The sequence below is a fragment of the Podarcis filfolensis genome (genome assembly GCF_964270895.1).
Source record: "Podarcis filfolensis genome assembly, chromosome: 1".
NCBI classification, from domain to species: domain Eukaryota; kingdom Metazoa; phylum Chordata; class Lepidosauria; order Squamata; family Lacertidae; genus Podarcis; species Podarcis filfolensis.
The window spans coordinates 19,020,258-19,038,607 of NC_139604.1; the positions used below are offsets into that span (position 1 = coordinate 19,020,258).

The following is an 18,350-nucleotide window of genomic DNA, read 5'->3' on the forward strand; positions in this document are numbered from 1 at the left end:
TGGAACGTTCCAAGTTTGTGTACATCTCATTGCCCAAGTGCTGGGAAGCTTAAAAACCCATCTCTTGCTTGAAGTCTTGTTCAGTCCTGCGGGGTACAAATGTCTGTCCTGTCTAATGGAATCTTTTCCCTCCCCTTTTGTAAATGAAAGAAATCTCTGGAGGAGAAGCAAGGCTGCTTGCTGAAGTTCTTTGGAGACCTGGAAGATCAGACTTGCCGAGAAGACCTCCATGCCCTTTTCTCTGGCCATGGCGAAATTAAATGGATAGACTTTGTCAGAGGTGCCAAAGAGGTCAGACCCGGGGCGTTGCTGCATCTGGCGAAATGTTAACAACAAAATGGGGCGATGTTTTCAGGTTTTGCTGCGCTCGCTGCCCGATATGAAGGTGGTTTTCTTCGAAACGTATACATCAGGGATGTCCAACTCCCCAGAGACTGCGATCTACTCACAGAATAAAAATCTGGCAGTGATCTACCCCTTCAGGTCAAAGTGGAGCTTTTCTTAGGGAGGAAAGACAAAGTTGTGGAGCTTTTTTTTAGACGGGGAGGGAAAAAGTCGCTCACTGAAAGATTGCTCAGGAAACAATCAGCCTCACAGCGAAAACTCCAACTTGCGTTCTAGCGATCATGTGCAAATGGAGGACGGGGAGAGGGGGTGAGGCCAGATGCTCTTTTTCCCCAGCAAAGTGGGAAAAGTCAGTGATCAACCGCAATCGATCAGTAGATCGCAGTTGACCTGTTGGACATCACTGGTATGTACGATCTGCTAGTACTGAAAATCAGAATGGAAAACTTGGCAGAAACATTTGTTGTTGTTTTTTTTTTTAAAATAATTTTTTATTAAAGGTTTTTATAACAACAACAAACATATAACAAATACATAAACAGACAAAAACAAAACAAAAACATGTACCATTTCATATCTTAATTTCTTATACCTTTCTTCCCCGACTTCCTCATGCCTCCCTTTTCTGTATTCCAAATTCTTATCAATTACTCAGCAAATCTTCCCTTATTTTAATTTGAATTTAATCTAATCTTCCTTATTCTCCTTGTCTTAACCCTTGCTAATAGTAACCATTTACTTTCCAGTCCAACATCATTCTAACTTTCATTAACTTTGTAATATTTCTTTAAATAGTCCTTGAATTTTTTCCATTCTTCTTGCGCTGCTTCTCTTCCCTGGTTTCGGATTCTGCTCGTCATTTCTGCCAGGCCCATGTAGTCTATCACCTTCATCTGCCATTCTTCCAGTGTGGGTAGTTCTTGTGACTTCCAGTACTTCGCAATAAGTATTCTAGCTGCTGTTGTAGTGTACAAAAAGAAAGTTATATCCGTCTTTAACACCCCCTGTCCGACAATGCCCAAGAGAAAGGCCTCTGGTTTCTTAGGGAAAGTATATTTAAATACCTTTTTAAGTTCATTATAGATCATTTCCCAGAATGCCTTAATCTTCGGGCACGTCCACCAAAGGTGAAAGAATGTACCCTCCTTTTCTTTACATTTCCAACATTTATTATCAGGCAAGTGGTAAATCTTTGCAAGCTTGACTGGGGTTATGTACCACCTATATATCATTTTCATAATGTTTTCTCTTAGAGCATTACATGCCGTAAATTTCATCCCGGTGGTCCACAACTTTTCCCAATCGGCAAACAAAATATTATGACCAATGTCCTGAGCCCATTTAATCATAGCTGATTTAACCGTTTCGTCTTGTGTGTTCCATTTCAGCAGCAAATTGTACATTTTTGACAAATTCTTAGTACTGGGGAAAACTTGGCAGAAACATTTTATTCCTTCTATCCAAGGCGCACTCATAAAAGCAGGGAGCATAAATTTCATTCTTGCTTGCTAGACAGAATGCTGTGATTGCTTCGCTTTTTTCTTCTAAGCGGCAAATTAATAGGTAGAGGTAAAACTTTGCATTGTGATGAATAACTAACGGGTCTCAAACCTAGGAGACCTGTGGCTTGCCTTAAAATGTTCTGCACTCCCGCCAGCCCCAGCTGGTGGTCACAAGTGATGGAGGTTGTAGTCTGAACAGCACCTAAAGGGTGTCTGCTTTTGCCATCCCTCCCTTAAACAAATTGGGTGGTATTTCAACTAAGATTTACTCAAAGTTAGGTCCATAAATTTCAGTGGTTCAACTCTTGAGTAATACCTCCCATGGATTTGCCACACGAGCGATGTCCCAGGAACCAGAGCTAGTATAAAACACCCCAGGAAATTCTGGCAGCTACTAGCTGAAGGAGCCACAGCTAGCTTTGGGAGGCCTGCTTTATGCTCACAAGCTACTGGAACTGGTTGATTCCCTTCTGTAGTCTGCTATAGCATCTTCTCCTGGGAAAGAGAGAATAGTTAAAGGGCAGAGTTGTGGGTAGTGACCCACGTGCTGCTTTAAGAACACAGAAAGCAGTATTGTCTATATTGACCGGTAGCAGTTATCTGGGATTTCAGACAGAAATTTCTCCCGGCCCTACCTGGAGATGGCAGGGATTAAACCTGGGACCTTCTGTGGGCAAAATCGATGCTTCGGCACCGAGCCACTGTTCTTCGGATCATAAGGTTGTCCTGTCTGGCTTAGGCCTCAAATGAAAAGAACAGCAACTAATGCCAGTACAGTCGTACCTTGGAAGCCCAGGGCCTTTGAACTCAAAAGTTCTGGCTCCCAAAGAATTGAAAACCAGAAGTGATTGTTCCGGTTTTCGAAGGATTTTCGGAAGCCAAATGTCCGGCGCTCCTGCAGCTGATTGGAAGCCACACCTTGGTTTTTTAACTGTTCTGGGAGTCAAATGGACTCCTGGAACAGATTAAATTAAAAAAAACCAAGGTACGACTGTGGTACCTCTGGTTATGCACTTAATTCGTTCCAGAGGTCCGTTCTTAACCTGAAACCATTCTTAACCTGAATTACCACTTTAGCTAATGGGGCCTGCTGCACTGCCAGCGCGCGATTTCAGTTCTCATCCTGAGGTAAAGTTCTTAACCCGAGGTACTACTTACATGTTAGCAGAGTTTGTAACTTGAAGTGTTTGTAACCCGAGGCACCACTGTAGTGGCTTATCTAAATTTTTCACAATAATAAACACATGCCTTTTCATAAAAGCACCAGTTTTACGCCAAGTGCATAATGACTTTCAGATATGGAGACACTGAGGAGCACAATATAAAACAGAGTAAAACTGTAATGTAATAATTATATAAGCACCTAATACCACTTAACCTCTGTCCGAGTTGTATTACATGTGGCCAATACAGACCAAATACCGCTTGTGTTTGTGCACACCTATACGATGTCAGCATTTATTTGTACGGTTGTTCAAGGCTTTGACCTTTTTAAAAGAGCTATCGTCTTGTATCTGTGCACTGTGTTCATGCCACACCCCAGTAGAGCCATTCTTGCGTCGGCTACTGCGTGCACGCACCTGTTATATGCCACCACATGCCCCGATATCTGTGAGCTATCGTGATAGATGAGTCTGCGCATGGTGTGAATTTGGTGCTTTTCTGAAGAAGCGCATGACATGCCAGCTATGCTGCTGCAGCGCTAAAAACGAAATAGGAGTACAGTGGTACCTCAGGTTAAGTACGTAATTCTTAATTTGTTCCGGAGGTCCGTACTTAACCTGAAACTGTTCTTAACCTGAAGCACCACTTTAGCTAATGGGGCCTCCTGCTGCTTTTGCGCCGCCCGAGCACAATTTCTGTTCTCATCCTCAAGCAAAGTTCTTAACCTGAGATAATATTTCTGGGTTAGCGGAGTCTGTAACCTGAAGCGAATGTAACCTGAAGCGTATGTAACTCGAGGTACCACTGTACTTAACAGTGGGCCACCTTGAGAAGGCTCAGAGGAGTGATCAGTTATGTTCCTGGGCAACTGCTGTCAAATACAGTCATACCTCATGTTATGGCCGCTTCAGGTTACGTGTTTTCGGGTTGTGGACAATGAGAAACCCGGAAGTACCGGAATGGGTTACTTCCGGGTTTCACCGCTTGTGCAGAAGCGCCAAATCGCGCCTGTGAAGACGCGGCGCTTCAGGATGCGAACGCTGCAGGTTGCAGACGTGCCTCCGTCACAGATTACGTCTGCAACCCGAGGTTCCACTGTAGACTGTTCCAATAAACCTAGTTTAGGCCGAGGCCTCGTGGGAGTGCTTGGCCTGCATGATCCTTACCACTGCATCCGTTACGACTCGGTGGCAAATTTTAGCTATCGAATCGCCACTTTGGCCGTCTCGTCTGACCACAGGGAAGCCATAGAAAGAAAATGTCTGAGCGAACGGTTGTGTATTGAGATAACAAACTTGCGTTTCTGCACACAGGGAATCATCCTGTTCAAGAGCAGCGCCAAAGAAGCGCTGGATAAAGCCCAGGCGGCAAATGACGGGAGCCTGCAGCTGCGAGGCAGAGAGGTGATGTGGGACGTGTTGGAAGGAGACGTGGCGAGAGAAGCGCTCAAGAAAATCATGGAGGGGCAGCAAGAACTGTTGAACAAAAAGAAAGGAAAAGGTGACGTTTTGCCTTGATTTTTTATTCTTCTTTCATTTAGTTTACCTTCTTGGAAGACTTATTATGCAGATAGCTGGTGTTGAGCAAAGCAGTGGGCTGCTCTTCTCAAGTAGGGTCCCGGTCTGGGGATCTGTAGAGCAAACGTTTCTGGACTCTTCGGTAGCTCACAGAAGCTATGTAAGGACACAAAGATGAGTCTGGCTGGATCAGACCAGGGAGCTATCTTGTCCAGAAATGGTTTAATGCAGCGGTGGACCAGTTGCCTTTGGGAAACCTGCAAGCCAGACATGAGGCCTAGGCCAATGCCAGAATAGCTCACTTGGTAGAGCATGACTCTCTTGATCTCAGGGTTGTGTGTTTGAGCTTCATGTTGGGCAAAGCATACCTGCATTGCAAGGGGTTGGTCTAGGTGACTCTTGTGGTCCCGATTCTACGAATGCTGGAAGAGCAGCAGTGGGGGCGGGGCTTTGGAGGGGACTGCAAAACTGGTGGTGAACTGGACTGTGCAGCAGAGGGGAAAGCCTATGAAATAAGATCATGCTGGGGCAGTGAGAGCGCACTGGGGATGTAATCCAAATTCTGCAACTGATTCGCACACCTCATTGCTTGTGGTTGGATGGGCAGACTAACTCTCGGCACCGTGCGTGGAGCGGATGCACGAGTTCTGCCGGCGGGGTTTGATCTATGAAGGCTCACCCGCACATACCGGCAAAATGCTTGGGGAGCGTTGCACGTGAATATGCTTTGCAGAAGGGTCCAGGGTTCAAGTTCCGGGCAGAGCAAAAGTGGAAAACCGCTGCCTGTCAACATTTGGCTTAGATAGTTGAGGTTGGAGTTTTCTTACCCTCTTGAGATGCGTTGCGGGAAGCCCCTAAAGCTGAATATTAAGCGGCCTAAGACGTGCCTATTCTTGCCTAACAGGCCGCAAAGGTAAAGGAAAAGGTGGCAAGGGACCTCAAGGTGCGCAGGACAGGAAAGTGAAATTCCAAGGCAAGAAAACGAAGTTTGAGAGTGAAGATGAAGAAGAGGGGGAAGACGAAAGTGTGACAGGTGAGCGCTTTCCTTTATTAGAACAAGATTCTGAATGCATGCATTGGGTTTAGTATCACATACTCTTAATACTGGCTGGGGTTTTTCCTGGTTCCAAATGCAGCTTCCCACTGCAGAATAAAAGGGCTAGGTAAGGAATAAGCCTCAGCAACTCAAGTCTCACATACTTTAGGTTGAATGTCTTTGCAGAATGGTTTACCCGGAACAGGCAAAAATAGTGCTGTGCAACAGAGGCTCCAGCCAACCTGATCTTTCAAGGAGCCTTGGCAGGGCAAGTAATAAAAAGGCAGTATTAATCTCCACGAAAAAGCCAGAAGGCCAGTAAGATTGGTTGGCAACTCATAGCTCAACGCCAAAATACATTCCCAGCACACTGGGCTGTGTTTACCATCCAGCTTGTTCAGGCTTTTGCAGCTGGGGGGAAATGGCTGATCAGTCAAAATAGGCTCAGAGGCCTCTGTTACTTCAAAATAGTCACTTTACAGCTGAATCTGTTTCACCTTGAACAGCTGCAGGTCCAAGGGGAAAATGGCTGTCTGATGGTCGCAAGCATTCCTCGATATTGTTCCATTCAAATACGTAGCATAAGCATTTGGTGGTGTTCTGAGAGAGGCACCAAGGACGGTTGCGCAAAAAGTTTCAGTAATACTTGCTTTATTGGCAGAGGTACGGATCTGGCTGTTTTATAGATCAAGTACCGAGTTAACTCTTGGATGTTTTTAGGGGCGGCGAGTCCAAAGAAAAGACCACTGGAAGAGGCTGAGAAGGAAGAGCCTGCCCGCAAACAGCTAAAGACAGAAAATGGAGCTGGAGATGCAGAATAGCCCTCCAAAAAAGCATTGAGGGTTTTGCTTAAAAGAAACAAATGATTTGTTTTCAATCATTCCTCCGTTCATCCTGTTTTCTGCAAGAGAATCTAATAAAATCGACTTCGATGTCCACCTGCAAAAAGGGGATAGAAGAAAGAGTTATATTTCTTTGGGATTTTTTTCTTTTTAAAAAACATATCTTTTTATAATAGCTATTGGAGTGAAATCGAACTGTGTTGTCCCTCTTAGCATAAATGGGACTTCCCTTTTCCCTCTATTCTCCCCTTACAACCCCCTGCATGTCCCCCCCCCCCCCCAGTATGCTCTGGAGGATTGGGGGCAGGGACTGTGGCCTGGATAAAAGCATAAATTGTTTGTTATACAATGCACCAAGAGTTGCCAACTCTTTTTGTGGGCCACACACACTAATTACGGCAACCTTTTCTATTAGCTGCAACTGAATGCTCTTTTCGAGCCTAATTTCAGCAGTGGGGAAAGGCAGGGCAGCCGTGGGTACCGGGAAAGGCTTCTGCAGGAAAATCTCTGCCCACCTCCGTAACCCCTGGGCCAAAGGGGAAAGGCTCAAGAAAACTGAACCACCTTCATTCAAAACTATGTACAAAAGTTGTATTTAGTAGATACCAAATAAACTTAACGTGCTTCAGTGTTGGAATTGAATGAATTATATTGCATTAAGTTTCAAAAGTGGAACAATAGGTGTACCACCGTCTTGAGTTTGATGGGAAAGGTGGGCTTAAATAAAGCAAAATGTGTACAGTTACCCGACTTGAGTGATTCGATTCTGAACTGCTTGCCACTGCTTCTGTTAAATAGCTACCTTTGAATTTCATTTGCTTTTTCTGTTTACCACCACAATGGGAGTTGGGTTGTGTGTGATCAACCTGGTGTCTGTAAAAGCCTTTCTTGGCATCCCTCAAGCAACCAGGGGCACCTGTCATTTAAGTTGGTTTTTCTTGCTTTGCCACATGGGATTTTTTTTTTTTAGACGGGGAGAGTCAAGGAAGAGGAAACTGCCATTTTTCTCCCCACCAGCCACATAGAGCCCCTTAGAGGGCCTTTTTTCCCCCCAAAATGGGGGGGGGGAGAAGAGAAGGAAGAAGGGCCACCTTGCTTGCTCAGTTATTGCTTGCCTGCCAGCAGGGAGTTGCTTAGTACTGCAGAGGGCCTTTAAAAAAAACCTGAGTGGGGATAACCCTGTACAGTGGTACCTCGGGTTAAGTACTTAATTCGTTCAGGAGGTCCGTTCTTAACCTGAAGCACCACTTTAGCTAATGGGGCCTCCTGCTGCTGCTGCGCTGCAGGAGCACGATTTCTGTTCTCATCCTGAAGCAAAGTTCTTAACCCGAGGTAGTATTTCTGGGTTAGCGGAGTCTGTAACCTGAAGCACCACTGTATATGTGAGAAAGATTGGGGGTGGGTTGCCTGTGAGAAAATAGGTGGGTGTATCCACCTTGTATATTTTTGCTTCTACTTGAATATGGTGCTTTCTAGCAACAGCACTTGCGTGTGAAAAATCAATATGGTGTAATCCATAATGTGGACCAGCAGGACACAGATGACTTCATGCTCTGTTAGTAAACAGAGGCTTAGTGTAATGTTTACCTGGATCTCTGCTGGCCAACACTTAGGTTGTACCGCCTGCTTGTATCACCACCAGTTTGTTTAGGGGGATGTGTACCTGTACAGTGGTACTTCGGTTCTCAAACTTAGCCTGTTCCAAAACCAAAGCGTTCCAAAACCAAGGCACGCTTTCCCATAGAAGGTAATGCAAAACGGATTAATCCGTTCCAGACTTTTAAACAGCAATTTAACATGAATTTTACTATCTAACGAGACCACTGATCATTAAAATGAAAGCAATAATCAATGTACTGTACTATAAAATAAATAAGACAGTATTATAGATGATAAAAATTGTTTGGATTGGGGGCTTTTATCCATTTCCGCAGTGTCACAATCAATCAGCAGCTGAACTGGGGTTCCACACAGTCACAAAAACAAATTAACTGAAAAAGCCTCAAAAATGCAAAATAAATAGCAAAAACAAAAACAATTGTTCAAAAACCGGAACACTTGCTTCCGGGTTTTGAGAACCAAGGTACCACTGTATACATAATCATGTTCAAAACAGGTTTCATGTTATACGTTAGAGTTAAGTGGCTTCTAGGGCTGAGCCATTCTTAAGGTCTCTGCTCCCACAGAGTTGATTCTCGGGATCCTGATTTCTGTTCCTGGATCCACCTTTAGTGCCTGAACAGTTCAGTCACAGAATACACAGAGCTCCTTGCCTAAAAGGTTTTCATACGTGGTCCTAAGCCCATGCTTCAGTTAAAACTACCAAGTTCCTATATTCACTCTGGCTCAAGAGTGATTTAATACTTGCCGATTTCTTCTTGTGAAACTTGAACGAGGCTGGTAGGTCGTATCTCAGTTCTGAAAACAAAATGAGTAAACACATTAAGCTGTAATGGATGGTATCAGGCAATTATGTCTCTGGGTGTAAACGGCAAAAGCATTAGGGAATAATGATGCAAAAGCAGGTTAATTGGAATAAGGAAGGAAACACAAGTTTCCACGGACTAAATGCATTTTAGATACACGGCCTGTTTTTCCAGGGCCATCAGATGCTGTATGATAAGGATTCTGGGAGAGGGAAGCAGGCAGCTGAAAGAAACAAAGCCTGAGCTAAATGAATAATGCACTCGCCAAAAAGGAGGACTATCTACCATCTGCTGCCCTCGAGGAAGGTTGTTGCAGGCTTGTTATGCATGCTGCATTTTTTTGAAAAAAGCATTTTGATATTTGTAATCTGTCTTACAAGGTCCATATAGTTAAAGCTATGGTTTTCCCAGTAGCGATGTATGGAAGTGAGAGCTGGACCATAAAGAAGGCTGATGGCCAAAGAATTGATGCTTTTGAATTATGGTGCTGGAGGAGACTCTTGAGAGTCCCATGGACTGCAAGAAGATCAAACGTATCCATTCTGAAGGAAATCAACCCTGAGTCCTCACTGGAAGGACAGATCCTGAAGCTGAGGCTCCAATACTTTGGCCACCTCATGAGAAGAGAAGACTACCTGCAAAAGACCCTGATGTTGGGAAAGATGGAGGGCGCAAGGAGAAGGGGACGACCGAGGACGAGATGGTTGGACAGTGTTCTCGAAGCTACCAGCATGAGTTTGACCAAACTGCGGGAGGCAGTGGAAGACAGGAGTGCCTGGCGTGCTCTGGTCCATGGGGTCACGAAGAGTCAGACACGACTAAACAACTAAACAACAACAATCTGTCTTAGAAGAATCTATCCCAGTGTTTGCCAAATGTGGGTCTCCAGGTGTTTTTTGGACTACAATTCCCATCATCCCTGACCACTGGTCTTGCTAGTGAGGGATGATGGGAGTTGTAGTCCAAAAACAGCAGGAGGTAAGGCAGGATATAAATTAAAATAAAATGGATATTGGAGGTCAGGGACATTATTTGTCTAAGGTTTGCATGAGGGGGGCCTACATTATCGGACAAGCAGTAAAGCACCTGATCTACTTCTAAAATGCAATTTAAAAGATTTTTAAAAATTGTCTGCTCTTATTTAACCATACTTATTTCCCTTAATAGCCAAGTTCTCAGGGCAACTCAACCGGAAAAAGCAAAAGTGGCTCCTATAGCGTACGTAATCAAGTCAGCATCGTTGTAGCTCTTACAAAGTGACTTTTGGAAGCAGCTCTTTTGAGTTTCATTTTTTTAGGCACTATAAGACAACCCAAATACGGTCAAACCTCGGTTCCCAAACGCCTCTGTTCTGGAACGTTTCGGCTCCCGAACGCCAAAAACCCGGAAGTAAGCGATCCGGTTTTCAAACATTTTTCGGGAGCCGAACATCTGATGCGGCTTCCGCTTGAGTGCAGGAAGCTCCTGCAACCAATCAGAAGCCACGCCTCGGTTACCAAACGTTTCAGAAGCCGAATGGGCTTTTGTAACAGATTACGTTCAACAACCGAGGTTTGACTGTATTAGGCGTAACCTGTGTTTTCATTTTTTATTAAATTCAGGTTGCTCTTCCTCACAACAGCCTCCCATCTAGCCCAAACCTCCAGCAAGGGGAACCATGTGCCTTTTAAGGCTGATCTAAACAGTCAGCTCTTACCTGCTAAAACTTCCATTTTCACGTTCCATTCGTCTGCTTTCTTCTGGATATGCTAAGCATGGAAGAAATGCAAGGTGTTTAGTGGTCACCTTGACAATCGGCAGAAGCGTGCCTGATCTTTTGAACTGACGCAACAGCTGCGATAGGACTGCTTCCATCATGACCAAAGGGTAAGAATCCTAAACACTGACTTCTAATGTAGCTGATCGTGAAATTATGATCTTTGTGTCCCCAGAGCTCCCATAAGTTCTGACCCACTCAGTTCCTGTACTGTAGGTGGAAAGAAGACAAACTTGTTTGAGATGTACCTGTCGGGTCGAAGTCTTGTGCAAGGAATATACAGCTGTTCTTGCCAACTGCAATGCTGTCTTGAGAAAAGCCATATCCATGCCTAGGAAATTAAAGATGGTTGTTAAGTTTCAAATCGCCTATTGAATGAGCCAAAGCAAAACTTGTTTTACTGAAACAGGTAGCAATCTTGAAAGGTGCGATGACAAACATTAAATTGATTTTAAGCTTTGACCGGCAGCATCAAGTGAAACTTGCATCACTTTTGGAAAAAAATGTTTTCTTTAATTTGGAAGCCAAATGTGTCTCTTCCAGGTTTTCAGCATTGAAAGCCTAATTAAACAGTATATTTGAATATTCAGCTTCCCTGCCCAAGAAGAGTAAATATTTTAGCTACCTGTTCCTGTCCAACATCATGCTTTTAGCTACAACCTTAAACGAATTAATGCATCTTTCTGCAATAGGTGACAGACCTTACTGACGAGTGGGAAGGAACAGAAGCGATGTGCCTAAACTTCAGTAAAACTTTTGCCATTTTCAGATGACTTACTCCGCCCACCCAACCCCCCCCCAAAAAAACAGGGAAGGTTTTTGCCCCCTATTAAATAAAGGTAAAGGACCCCTGACCATTAGGTCCAGTCGTGACCGACTCTGGCGTTGCGGTGCTCATCTCGCTTTATTGGCCGAGGGAGCCGGCGTACAGCTTCCGGGTCATGTGGCCAGCATGACTAAGCCGCTTCTGGCGAATCAGAGCAGTGCACGGAAACACCGTTTACCTTCCTGCCGAAGCGGTACCTATTTATCTACTTGCACTTTGACGTGCTTTCGAACCGCTAGGTGGGCAGGAGCAGGGACCAAGCAACGGGAGCTCACTCCGTCCCGGGGATTCAAACCGCCGACCTTCTGATCAGCAAATCCTAGGCTCTGTGGTTTAACCCACAGCGCCACCCATGTCCCTTTTAGATGCCCCCTATTAGATGGCTACAATATGCTGGCTAAAGTAGCATATGCTTGGAAATATTAACAAGCAGAACATCACAAGCCTCTATCCTAAATCTAGTGCTAAATGTAGAAAGAAAGTGAACACTTTTGAAGAACAGAAGGAATTGGGTTTGCACAGCCTAGGAGGAGAGCAAAACAGGATTGGTGAAATGAGTCTTCCAATATATGGAAGATGCATGAGGATAAATCCTTATTAACACCACACATGCAGCCTAAAAAAAATGGCACTAGACTTTAGAAATCGCCACCCTTAACACAATCCAAAAGTAAGTACCGAAAGAAATTGCCGAGAAGCGTAATTACAAAACATTTAGTTTGTAAAGCTAGTTGCTTTATCACTGGAAATAAGGGTGCATCATTACCAACCTTTATTGTGCTTCGTTCCAAAGGGAGGATTCATAATGACTGTATCAAAGGTTTTTGGCATTCTGTCAGACAAAGAACACACATTGCACTGGACCAAATCAATATTTGTCAGCTCAAATTCTTCAGCGTTCTTGCTAAATACTTCCAAGGCATCAGCATCTATGTCAAATCCTATACATAACCTGGAAAAGGGGAAAATGAAAAACAGCAATTACAGTTATGAATATTTCTAGTTACAGGTAGGTTGCCGACCAACTAAGTTTGTTATTGGTATGAGCTTTCGTGTGCTTGCACACTTATCTGAAGTGGTATCTGAAGAAGTGTGCATGCACACGAAAGCTCATACGAATAACAAACTGAGCTGGTCTATAAGGCGCTACTCGAAGGATTTTTTTAAAATTTTGTTTGAGTTACGAATATGTTGATGTTATTCCAGGTATAGGTAAAAGGTAAAGGACCCCGGACGGATAAGTCCAGTCAAAGGGCTTGCAGCGCTCATCTTGCTTTCAGGCCGAGGGAGCCAGCGTTTGTCCACAGTTAGTTTTCTGGGTCATGTGGCCAGCACGTCTAAACCACTTCTGGCGCACGGAGGACCGTGACAAGTGCCAGAGCGCACAGAAACGCCGTTTACCTTCCCGCTGCAGCGGTACCTATTTATCTACTTGCACTGGTGTGCTTTCAAACTGCTGGGTTGGCAGGAGCTGGAAGCTCACTCCGTGGCGGGGATTCAAACCACCGACCTTCTGATCAGCAAGCCCAAGAGGCTCAATGGTTTAGACCACAGCGCCACCTGCGTCCCTATTCCTGGTATATGTGTACTGTGAAAGAAGGACTGGTCTTACTTTCCCCACTTGACTAAGGGAGGAGCAAAGTGGGGAAACACATGAGCTTTGTGCACAGTCAAGTTAAACAAACCATACTCTGTGGCTCAGTGTGGCGTTTGAAGGCAGCCAGTGTATTTAGGAATACACATTATATTCAAAGCAACAAAGCATGGCTAGACTGCATCCCTACTCAGCAGTGTATCCAATTTATGCCTGCAGTTTTCAAATCAATATGGATACAAGCCATTACTCAGCAGGTCCCAGGTTCAATCCCCAGCATCAATAGGTGGGATTGAAATGTCCCCAAACTGCAACTCTGCAGAACCACTGCAATTCACTATAAACAATACTGAGTTAGACAGACCAATGGTTTCACTCAGTACAGTGGTACCTCGGTTTAAGAACAGTCTGGTTTAAGAACAATTCGGTTTACAAACTTCGCAAAACTGGAAATAGTGTCTTGGTTTGAGAACTTTACCTTGGTCTAAGAACAGAATCCGAACGATGGAAGGGCACCGGCGGCAGGAGGCCTCATTAGGGAAAACACGCCTTGGTTTAAGAATGGTTTTGGTTTAAGAGCAGACTTCTGGAACGGATTAAGTTTGTAAACCAAGATACCACTGTATTAGGGATTTCCTAATGCACATGTATAATAGGTCCAGGTCTTTTAGTACAGGTCCAGATCAGGACGCTAGCCTTTAACGTAAAACCCTTTCTAAAATTTACTAACTGCACTTTTATAGGTTGACTGGCTTCATCAAGGCTTTCTGGTTACACACTTTTATCATTTTTCAGAAATACATCCAGTATCGGCACCCATTATGAGAAAGCAAGAAACACATTGCTGTAAGGGACCTACCCTGCTCCCAACATGGCACTTCCAATGCTCAAGACACCACAACCGCACCCAAGATCTGCAACAGTCTTGTTTTCAATATCACCGAAAGTATTGTGAATTGTATAAAGCATACATGCTAGATGACAAAAACAAAGAAATACAGGTGACAGGTTCCGGGCAAATACAAAACCATACTGTAAGGCTGGAATGAATTGCAGGCCTCTAATCTATCCCCTTTTCGCCAGCTGAATAGTTTCCTATTAAGTCCAAGCACTCCCAGCCAACCAGCCAACTTAATAATAATAATAATAATAATAATAATAATAATAATACATTTTTATTTATACCCCGCCCTCCCCAGCCAAGACCAGGCTCAGGGTGGCTAACAACCAATAATAAAAACAAGTTGATTAAAATACAATTTAAAAGATTAAGATACAATATTAAAACAATTAGGGAGCAATCTCATGATAGGAGGCGAAAGGAAAAAGAAAAAGGGGAAGGGAATCAAACTGATTCTGAGCCAAAGGCCAGGTGGAACAACTCTGTCTTACAGGCCCTGCGGAAAGAAATCAGATCCCGCAGGGCCCTGGTCTCATGAGGCAGAGCGTTCCACCAGGCCGGAGCCAGTGTTGAGAAGGCCCTGGCTCTGGTTGAGGCTAATCTAACTTCCTTAGGGCCCGGGACCTCTAGGGTGTTGCTATTTATGGACCTTGAGGCTCTCCGTGGGGCATACCAGGAGAGGCGGTCTCGTAGGTACGAGGGTCCTAGGCCGTGAAGGGCTTTAAAAGTCAAAACCAGCACCTTAAATCTGACCCTGTACTCCACCGGGAGCCAATGCAGCTGGAAAAGCAAGTGGGCAAGGCAAGCTAAGAAGACTAAAGTAAATATATTTGCAAGACAGGTTGTAAAAAATCCAGGTGGCTCAAGCCAGTGATTAGCACAGAACAAGTCAAACAAGAACGTGTTTCTGTTCATGACCCCAAAATATGGGAATTATCTTGATAGCATGTGTTCTTCCACTAAACCATTTTGAACATGGACTCTTGCTTTTCAGAAGCATAACAAGACAGTCATAATTCAATATTCACCATCAATTAGCAACTTAAGCTCCAGGGATACAAATTTAGCTCTTGACTTCCTTGACAGCCCCAGGAGAAAAACATGTTTTATCCACAACTTAAAGCTTCTTAATGAGAATTTTTGCTGCCCACATGACTTAAATTTAATGCTAAATATACATGATTGCTATATACATAATCCACACCATAGGTTCTAGAATGAGGCTGCTTTCTTGAATTAGCATTTGCAGAATAGATTTATAGGGTTGCATCCAAGTCACAGTAAATCCATTTAAATCAATAAATTTAAGTTAGTCATTTTTAGCTTAACCCTTTTGTTTTCAATAGGTCTCCTCTGAGTATGTTAGCCATACTGTTAAGAAATAGAAAAAATATTGAGATTTACCTGCAATATGTGGTCTTGTTGGATATTGCTCAAGCAGAAGTTTTGGATTCTCAAAATCATCAACTTGTTGAAGATTGCTCTCCAGTTCTTTAAGTTTTAACTTCTTCATGTTTAGTTTAAGCTTGAAGGGAAATTTATAATCAGATATACATAGGAATTAAACATGGACATGATTGTTACATGCATGCACTGGGTTCAAGAGCACAATTCCTGTTTTTCTTTGTTTTTGTCCTCTGCCACCTATATTTATTAAAGTTTTAGGAAAGAACATAAATAATACAGCAGCGAGTCAACAGATTAAATTTGTAAAAAAAGATAACATGTTACCAAGCACGATAAAACAACAACTTTATTAGTTATACCCTGCCCATCTGACTAGGTTGTACTGGCCACTCTGGGTGGCTTCCAACATATATTAAAAAAATTATAAAACATCCAGCATTTAAAAGCTTCCCTATGCAGGGTTGCCTTCAGATGCCTTCCAACTTTTCTTTCAATTTCTAACACTTAGAATTTTTCACTTATTCATCCCTTCAATTTAAAAGCCACAATATAACAGTCCTCCAGGCACCATACAAGGTACGATGACAATGCTATAAAACAAGCTTATGAATTAAATACAGAAAACACATGACCGTAAAACCAAACAAATCACTCTTTTGAAAACTGCCAAGAGAAGGAAATGCTGCAGCGCTATGACAGTTGGAACAAATAAGCAAAATAATGTGAAATGGTAGCACCCCACTAAAACAAAACAAAACCCCACCCTACAATAGAGTAAAACTTTTCTTCAGGCCAATTTAAAAAGAGCACAGACTCTCAGGCTGGATGCTAGTAAGGAGAGAAACAGGCAGGAAAGAAAATGGTGCCAGGCCTTATGAAACTGAAGCCATCAGGCCTTCAGTATACGTGGACCAATATTTTTTAATGTGCTTCAAGAATCGTGAGACATGAGAGATCATTGGGGAATTTCTCAAAATTGGGGAGAGCTCAAAATCGAGCCCCCTGGTATTGGAACAGTTGGCATTAGTAATTGAATCACAATTAGGTATTGTTATAATGAGGCTATTATTTGATTACAATTAAAAAATAATTTAATAAAAATTTAATAAAAAAATCGAGCCCCCTTGCACGCTTACTCGGAAGTAAAGCTGCACCTGAATGAAGCCTGAACGAGACAGCAACTGTCCCAAAGGGAAAAGGAGCTTCTCTTCCAGCGTTGTATTCGTGTTCCCGAGAAGATAGTGCAAAGAGCAACAGCAGCAACGAGGTTTCTTTTTTGGAAAATAAAATAATACTAATTTTATCATTCATATGCCGCCCATCTGACTGGGCTGCTCCCAACCAAATATTAAAAACACAATGAAACTTCAAGCATTAAAAAAAAAAACTCCCTGAAAAAACTTCAGATGCCTTCTAAAAGTCAAATAGTTGTTCACAAGAATAAGCACCCGAAGTGTCTTCCAAGAAGATGCCTTTTACCTTCTTCGCTGCAGCCTCCACGCCACGGAAGATCACATTTCCGCTTTGTGCGGTTTCTTAAGGGATCCCCTGTACACAAAAGAAACAGCAGCCCCCTCGCTTTAGTTCCTCTTGCTGCTGCTGCAGCGAAAACCCGGAGCAGGAATCCGGCGCCTGCCCTGGAAACGCGAGAAATGGGATGGAAACTGTCACTTTCGATGCACAAGCATAGCTGTCAACTTTCAGATGTGAAAATAAGCAACTTTCAGATTTGAAAATCAGCAGCCTAGAAAATAAGGGATCAGCAGCCTCATCTGTCCCGGGGACAGTCTACGGGATATCTAACTATCCGGGATAGCAGCGGGAAACGGCGCTGGAATAAGGGGATTTCCCGCAGAAAAAGGGAAGGTTGACAGCTATGTGTATATTTCAAAAAGTAAAGAACCCAGGACACTGCGAAAGTTGTGAGGCTTTTTTAAAATTATTTTTTAATTTTTTAAAATTATTTTTTAGGAAGACCCCCCCCCCCACTGTGATTTTTCTTTTGGAAAATAGTTTTATAAAATAAATAGTTTTATTTGATTTTACAAATGAAAAATTAGTTACAATGCCTAATAAAGGTAAAGGGACCCCTGACCAATAGGTCCAGTCGTGACCAACTCTGGGGTTGCGGCGCACATCTCGCTTTATTGGCCGAGGGAGCCGGCGTACAGCTTCCGGGTTATGTGGCCAGCATGACTAAGCCGCTTCTGGCGAACCAGAGCAGCGCACGGAAACGCCGTACACCTTCCCACCACAGCGGTACCTATTTATCAACTTGCACTGCATGCTTTCGAACTGCTAGGTTGGCAGGAGCTGGGATCGAGCGGGTGGTGCTGTGGTCTAAACCACTGAGCCTCTTGGGCTTGCCAATTAGAAGGTCGGCAGTTCGAAGCCCTGCACCGGGGTGAGCTCCTGTTGCTCAGTCCCTGCTCCTGCCAACCTAACAATGCCGAATACATATCCATAAAATGAGATTTCTCTGAATCTCGCAACTTTCCCCCACCCCCTCCATGGCTCCTATTGTCAGCATTTCCAACTGCATATCATTTCATAGACTGTGTTTGGTATCTATCCATATTGTCCATGATATTTGTTACATTACAAGCGAAGTTAAAACCCTGCTAATGTTTTCATCTGCTTTCGATCAACTTGCCTAAGATCCAGGACAAAGCACCACCTTTTGAAAATTCAAACCAGACGTCAATTCCGCCTTTGAAATCCAGTTCATGTCTGGGAAAATCCGGACGTATGGCGGTCCTACACCAGTGAGAAGCGGTTTGGGGAGCGAGATTGATTCAGCACAGTTGGCTTCCCTTCTGCCTAAAAGCCCCATTGGATCAGAGTGGTGGATCCACCCAGTTCTGCGCAGATTTTTAAGCGATTGCAAACCCGCTTAACGCCCAGGATTCAAACATGCTAACTTCAGTACAGATGGCAGCTGTTAACTATTGCATTTCATGTAAGCCGCTTATGTAAGATGTTACGTGTTAAGTTGTGGGTGAACAGATCAGACGACACAGCGATTCTTCAAATA

At 43.7% G+C, this 18,350-nt stretch overlaps 2 protein-coding genes across 3 annotated transcripts in view; one reads left to right on the forward strand and one right to left on the reverse strand.

The window, feature by feature from the left end:
• SSB (small RNA binding exonuclease protection factor La) overlaps positions 1 to 7,151 on the forward strand; it is a 22,209-nt gene extending 15,058 nt beyond the window's left edge. The window contains exons 9-12 of the mRNA XM_083571289.1: positions 151 to 291; positions 4,325 to 4,511; positions 5,433 to 5,561; positions 6,285 to 7,151. Of these exons, the coding sequence (XP_083427415.1) occupies positions 151 to 291; positions 4,325 to 4,511; positions 5,433 to 5,561; positions 6,285 to 6,385 (558 nt within the window). The 3' untranslated portion in view covers positions 6,386 to 7,151. The remainder of the gene's footprint in view (positions 1 to 150; positions 292 to 4,324; positions 4,512 to 5,432; positions 5,562 to 6,284) is intronic.
• On the reverse strand, positions 6,199 to 16,841 carry METTL5 (methyltransferase 5, N6-adenosine). 2 transcript variants are annotated; one of them, XM_083572731.1, is made up of 8 exons: positions 16,796 to 16,841; positions 15,314 to 15,434; positions 13,868 to 13,982; positions 12,185 to 12,366; positions 10,837 to 10,919; positions 10,529 to 10,580; positions 8,775 to 8,824; positions 6,199 to 6,503 (listed from the first exon to the last, which is right to left on the reverse strand). In XM_083572731.1, exons 2-8 carry the CDS (start codon positions 15,420 to 15,422, stop codon positions 6,438 to 6,440), a joined length of 657 nt encoding a protein of 218 aa, XP_083428857.1. In that variant the 5' UTR covers positions 15,423 to 15,434; positions 16,796 to 16,841; the 3' UTR covers positions 6,199 to 6,437. The 2 variants fall into 2 exon arrangements, with proteins under 2 accessions (XP_083428857.1, XP_083428856.1); XM_083572730.1 differs by lacking the exon at positions 16,796 to 16,841 and adding an exon at positions 16,453 to 16,638.
• Between the last annotated feature and the right edge of the window lie 1,509 nt (positions 16,842 to 18,350).

Coding starts and splice junctions, on each gene's coding strand:
- METTL5 (XM_083572730.1), bottom strand. CDS start 16,623: ATGATAAAATTAGTATTATTTTATTTTCCAAAAAAGAAACCTCGTTGC. Junction 15,435..16,452: donor AGGTGCAGCTTTACTTCCGA/GTAAGCGTGCAA, acceptor TTTCCCTTCAAG/CTTAAACTAAACATGAAGAA. Junction 10,581..10,836: donor ACAAGACTTCGACCCGACAG/GTACATCTCAAA, acceptor TTCCATGCTTAG/CATATCCAGAAGAAAGCAGA.